General features: G+C 36.9%; 1 protein-coding gene across 1 annotated transcript; it reads right to left on the minus strand.

Annotated features, from left to right (window-relative positions):
• Positions 1-261: 261 nt before the first annotated feature.
• Positions 262-1,969, minus strand: LOC144439773 (protein meiotic P26-like). Its single transcript, XM_078129006.1, has 2 exons — positions 1,914-1,969; positions 262-1,369 (listed from the first exon to the last, which is right to left on the minus strand). Exons 1-2 carry the CDS (start codon positions 1,967-1,969, stop codon positions 262-264), a joined length of 1,164 nt encoding a protein of 387 aa, XP_077985132.1.
• Between the last annotated feature and the right edge of the window lie 4,681 nt (positions 1,970-6,650).

Below are 6,650 nucleotides of genomic sequence, written 5' to 3' on the forward strand. Positions count from 1 at the left end.
TATTTCAAAGACCTTGGATAACGTTATTGTTTTGCAGTGTTTTCACTTGTAAAGTATCACTTTTGAAAGAGATAACAAAAACTTGAATATTAAGATGTACATTTATCATATTTGCTTGAAAATAAAAGCCCAAAATAGAATGATCAACAGATCCACGCCAAATGAATAAAAATGCTTGTTAGAAGCATTCGCCAGTGCAGTGTAAAATTATTAGCATATAAAAGGTTGTGTCTATCTTCGGATGTACCCAGATAGATGTCATCAATTTTGCAGCAGTGTGTCCACAACAGTTGCATTCAGGTTCTGTAGTTTTGTCTCCGCCGAATATTCAAAGTCAATGTCCTTGGGGGCGCTTTCTACATCGTTATTTGTAGCTTGCTCTATTCTTTTCAGAGTATGATTAACTACGTACAGAAACCCAATTTCATTACTGTGTTGTAGAAGACTTGTAGTGTCACTTATGCACTTTGACATCACCGTGACCTTTGACTCACTTTGCCGCAGCTGTCTTGCAAGTTCTTCATTCTTCATGTCGAATTTTGACTGGAATTCACTCTCAACAGTAGCTATACCAGTTGTTAAGTACTCAGTCGCTATCCGCAATTTAGTTTTCATCTGTTGAAACCCTTCTTCTAAGTGTCCTCTTTCTGTTGTCATTCTTTTCGCAAACTCCTTTCCAGCAATACTTAACTTCGTCAACCTCTGTTCTGACAATGCCAGTTTGGCTTGAGCCCTTTCCAGTGTCTTTTGTAACTTTGCCTGTCTTTTCTCCCTAGCCTCACTCAGTGTTTCGAGTCCATGTTCTGGCTTTGTGTGACCACTCTCTGTACACTTGACGCACACTGGCACCTCGCACCTGGCGCAGTAGTACGTGATTTGATTGCCTTCGTGGAGGGGGCAGACGACTGGTCGATAAACGCGAGATTTTACAAGAACTTCTTCTCTATACTCTTCCAAGCTCATGAGCGTGTGTTTCTTCGTAACTGGTATGTTTCTGTGAGTTTCGCAGCATTGGTTACAAATCAGAATTCCACAATCTACACAGAAATTTTCCGCCTGTTTTTTCTTGCAGCTACCACATAAGTGGATAGTTGCAATATTCTCTTCGAACTCGAGGAGGTCATTTAGGATGGTACAATTTGGAAGCTCCTTGACACCTTCTGGTGGCAAGTCATGATTTTGTTGACAAACCGGACACGTTATTTTGTCCCCTGATGCAACTTGTAGTAAACAATTCAGACAGAGCGAATGGTAGCATGGTAGAATCTTAGGATTCTTGTACTGCTCAAGACAAATTGGACATTCTAAGAACCGTCTGCTTAATCCTTCTGTGCTTGGTGACTTCACGGTGAAGTCAGTCAAAGAAATCCTGGAGAAACATTACAAAAGTAAATATTATAATTTAGTCACATAAGAAAACAAAGTTGAAGAGGTATTCTTAGGGGCGAGATCAATAGTTCAATGTAGGATAAAAAAAATCATTACACTTAGGCCTAAGACCCACCCCTACCCAACTCCACCCCTCCCAAACCACCATCCCTTCTAACTAAATGTGCCAAACTTGAAAATTGCTTTAAACCGCAAAAGCGATTTCAAATCAGTATGTAGTAGTATATAGTGTTATGAATATAAAGCCAGTATGTAGCGAGTAAAGAATATATTTTTGGTTGACCCTTTATTGTTTCTTGACACACACATTTACTATGGCAAAAAATCTTCCTTTTTTCATTTTGACATTGTTAAAGAAATATTTATATTTAGGGGTACAAAACACATCCATTAAAAGTAAAATCGTTATTGTGGAATGAGAAATATAATGCTGCATATGTTTGTGAAGATAACCTAACACGGTGGAAATCAAAGCATTGTCTTTTTCCTATAGCTAGGAAATTTTTTTTTTCGTCTTTACTTACGCATGACTGGCTCTCATTTTGCCTTCTGTTATACCCGTTGTTAGATCAGATGACATGTGGTTGGACGAATCATGTACAGCATAAGAGCCACCCTGGGCGTTACCACTAACATGGCCTAAACTTGGTAGAGAATACGTTGAACGATCTCTTAAATCGAGGCTTTTATACGAGTTAACATCTTCGTCTGCAATAGAATCTCCAATATCTTGATAAGTCCCATCGTCGTCGTCGTCGTTGCTTGAATGATGTGACGCTGCATAGGGTTTGAGATTGACATCATTTCGATCTGGCATCTGATCATCGTTATTCCCTGCTAGACATGTTGTGTTTTTGAAAGGTCTGATGTCTCTTAGTAAAGACCCGACGCAACCCATGTCGATGATCTGCTGATGGAAATTATTAATTAGAATATTCCAATTCCGCTATCTGCTGGGAAGGAAGGCCTGAGAGGGGTGGTGGTGGTGGTGGTGGTGGTCGATGGGGGGTGGGGGGTCGGCTGGTTATGACAAAATACTCCGCATTTCGGTTTTAACTTTTTAAAAAGTTTCTCAGCGGATCTTATGCACTTTAATGATTATTTTTTTCATTTCTATCATAATCATATGTTGTCCTCGACATTATTTCATTATTGAATTTTACAGTATCTACTCTATTACTATTTATAGAATAGAGACCAATGCCTTTCAAGTTTACGGAAGTAAAACCCAGCTCATATAGAGGTTATGCCATTCCACATTCAAGTTATCTAGCTTGTATGTATGTATGTATGTATGTATGTATGTATGTATGTATGTATGTATGTATGTATGTATGTATGCGTGCGTGTGTGTATGTATGTATGTATGTATGTATGTATGTATGTATGTATGTTTATGTATGTATGTATGTATGTATGTATGTATGTATGTATGTATGTATGTATGTATGTATGTATGTATGTGTGTATGTGTGTGTATGTATGTATGTATGTATGTATGTATGTATGTATGTATGTATGCATTTATGTGTGTGTACGTACGCACGTACGTACGTACGTACGTACGTACGTACGTACATAAGTATGTATGTATGTGTGTATGTATGTATGTATGTATGTATGTATGTATGTATGTATGTATGTATGTATGAATGTGTGTATATATGTGTGTATATGTATGTATGTATGTATGTATGTATGTATGTATGTATGTATGTATGTATGTATGTATTTGTGCATTTATGTAGGTGTGTTGTTGTTAGTCTTAGTAGTAGCGCGTCTGCTTTCTAAGTTTTTTGCCATTTGGTGCATTTAAAAACACGATGTGTGTGTGCGTGTGTGTGTGTGTGTGTGTGTGTGTGTGTGTGTGTGTGTGTGTGTGTGTGTGTGTGTTTTGTTCACGAGCCGTACACAGCTTATGTCAGCTAGGATGTAACATCTACTAAATTGCCGGCACCCCTACCCAAACCAAACCAAACATGAGTTGTAACACACAAGAACGGACAAATCAATATCATTTCAAGTGCTCGTAAATCGTCTGAGAAATTTATCTTTCAAAACCATATATTTACAGGTCATATAGTTTATCATTGATTGACATCATCACAGACATACAAAACATGGTTCCAGTGAAGTGTCGTAAACCATATTCTTTTTTACGGCACCGTCCAAGACTCACCGCTGATCGCTGATCGCAGTGTCGCGGAAGAAATAACAGCTCTACTTTGCGAGAATGCCCGTAACACGCAATAGCGTATTTATAGTCTTTTCATGAGGTGCATTTGTCATGTATGGCATGGTTGTGGCGTTCATAATGAAATGTATTCTCACTGGCTACTTAAAAGCAAAATGCTTCAAAAATTAATTGATTGATCCTTTTTGGGATTTCTGTAATCATGTCATGATATAGTGGTCGTATAGAGATAATTGCACATTTACAATGAAATTCACATGGCCAGCATGAAAGGAATAGACAGGAATAGACCCCTGTATATAAACAAATACACTCTTTGGAAAGGCCAATTCAAACAATCAATGCCAAGTAAGATATCTGATAACAGAAGATCGTAAAATACAACCATTACATGAGTTATATAGAAACACCTGTGATCAGAACGTCGTTTTAATATCGGTGGTGGTAAATGAAATCTGACTTAACTTTGAAGGTGCCGGAAAAAAAGTCTACTTCTTATCACTATCAAACTGACAAACATTGATTCCGGGTCGATAACCATTCTAACCCCAGTTTATTAGCAACAATCTTAAGAAAACTTGCATGACTAAAACAATTTCAAGCCAGGCAGAAGGTTTCTTATTTTTGGAGGGGATTTTCAAAGCAAGTCCTCCAACACCCCCCCCCCCCCAACCCCAGTCATAAATAATGGTGACTCTTTAAGGCGTACCAAGTATTTTAACTATGGACACCCATTTGATAGTAGTACAGATTGATTGATCGTCACGAGTTTTACTCTTACTCGTGTAATTGCATACATTAATTAATTGAGGCAATTTCTTATTTTGTCTGCGATTGAGAGCATTGACTTATCCATTGAGGACATAGACTTATCGCTTGACGGTCCTTACTATCACTTGACGGTAATGACTATCACTTGACGGTCCTGACTATCAATTCACGTCCTGACTATCAATTGACGGTCCTGACTATCAATTGACGGTCCTAACTATCACTTGACGGTCCTAACTATCACTTGACGGTCCTGACTATCAATTGACGGTTCTGACTTGTCAATTGACGGTCCTAACTTGACTGTCAATTGACGAGTTCGACTTTTGACGTGAATTATGCCCCATAAACGTAGTTCACAGTTATGGTATAATGGGTAAATAGTGCACACTATAGTACTTACTTTTATCAATGATGATCTTGACAAATCGTATGGAAGTAGAACCGTTGCTTGCAATACAGAAGGCAGCTTTCAAATTAGACTTCTCACTAGTACATATGACGAAGGCGGAAATGACCCTTCATTTACATGAGCGCTGACCCAAATAAGAATGTATCCATGCACTCGGTACAAAATGTAGTGTGTGTGTGTGTGTGTGTGGGGGGGGGGGGGTCATACAGTTCACATACGAGCATATACGCACCATTGATAAACACCTGTATCCGTATATCTAGTCTCGCTGCCAGACTCGTGAAATTGGAACTTCATAGAACTATACCATTAGTTGTCTGATGATCACAACAGCGTGAAACACAGTGTAACGGCTCATATATATATATATATATATATATATATATATATATATATATATATATATATATATATATATATATATATATATATATATATATATATATATATATATATATATTCCCTCATATCCCTGGGATTGTGAGAAAATAATATTTTAATAAAATCCCTGGAATAACAAAATGCTCAAAAACCTAATAGTGCATCTCTTGAACGTTGCATGAAATATAATTTTGAAACAATTAAATGTGATTTTCGCATATTAAACAAAGTTGTTTTCATAATAAATTAGTGGCTTACTGATTTTGTTCTCGATGTTACTAGCGTCAACATCGAGTTTGGCGAAAATACTCGTCTTAAAATGTTTTCCGCGAGGTTAACATGACTACATACATTTGCGAAGTTTTACCGAAATGGACTGTCGTTTAGAATTTAACATGATATTTTGAACTGATTTTTTATAAATTAAACTAGTATTCTGTTGAATTGATTGTATACTACAACGAAATACATGCCAAATAAAAAAATCAGATTCTTCAAATATGTCTGTTACTTTTTTTTCTAAACAAAAGGAATAAGTTAAACAGACTGTGGTGGCAGTAATGCATACCTCTGGAAAATGATACAATAATTACGATATATATATATATTCATGGGTTTATCATTTACAGCATTGACCCCTGTCTCAAATGTTCATGTATCCTACTGATTAATCAAACTGTTGAAGCAAAAAGCCAGGATAATGTCAACTATTGCATAAATTTGTACGTCTCATGTGTCATCATCTCTCATTTGTCTGTCTGTCAGTGTGTCTGTCTATCTACCCAGTATATACCTATCTATCTATCTATCTATCTATCTATCTATCTATCTATCTATCTATCTATCTATCTATCTATCTATCTATCTATCTATCTATCTATCTATCTATCTATCTATCTATCTATCTATCTATCTATATATCTATCTATCTATCTATCTATCTATCTGTCTGTCTATCTGTCTATATATCTGTCTGTCTGTCTGTCTGTCTCTCTGTTGTATATGCTTGGACTGTGCTGAAGTAATCACAGTGAACTTTGCGATTTCGGGCTCGAGATATTGTGTTTTATAGAAAGGCATTTTTCAATTCATTTCATTGGTTTTTACAAGTGTGTACACACAGAACTCTCTCTCTCTCTCTCTCTCTCTCTCTCTCTCTCTCTCTCCTCTCTCTCTCTCTCTCTCTCTCTCTCTCTCTCTCTCTCTCTCTCTCTCTCTCTCTCTCTCTCTCTCTCTCTCTCTCTCTCTCTCTCTCTCTCTCTCTCTCCCAAACACCAAATTCCAGTCATAACAATGGCAATCGATCGTAAGTATGCTTCCAAAAGTACATTATGTATATTCATAGTCTTTACAATTCGCTTTCATTTCCTCGTCGATCATTGAAGTGATTTTATTTTGAGTCAATGCTATTTGAAGAATGACGTAACTTACCCATTATGTACATTTACCATTAAGACTGAAGAACAATTTATTCCAGTATATATATACCTGGACATAGCTCGA

This window comes from Glandiceps talaboti, chromosome 9 (genome assembly GCF_964340395.1).
Source record: "Glandiceps talaboti chromosome 9, keGlaTala1.1, whole genome shotgun sequence".
In the NCBI taxonomy this organism is placed as follows: Eukaryota; Metazoa; Hemichordata; class Enteropneusta; family Spengelidae; genus Glandiceps; species Glandiceps talaboti.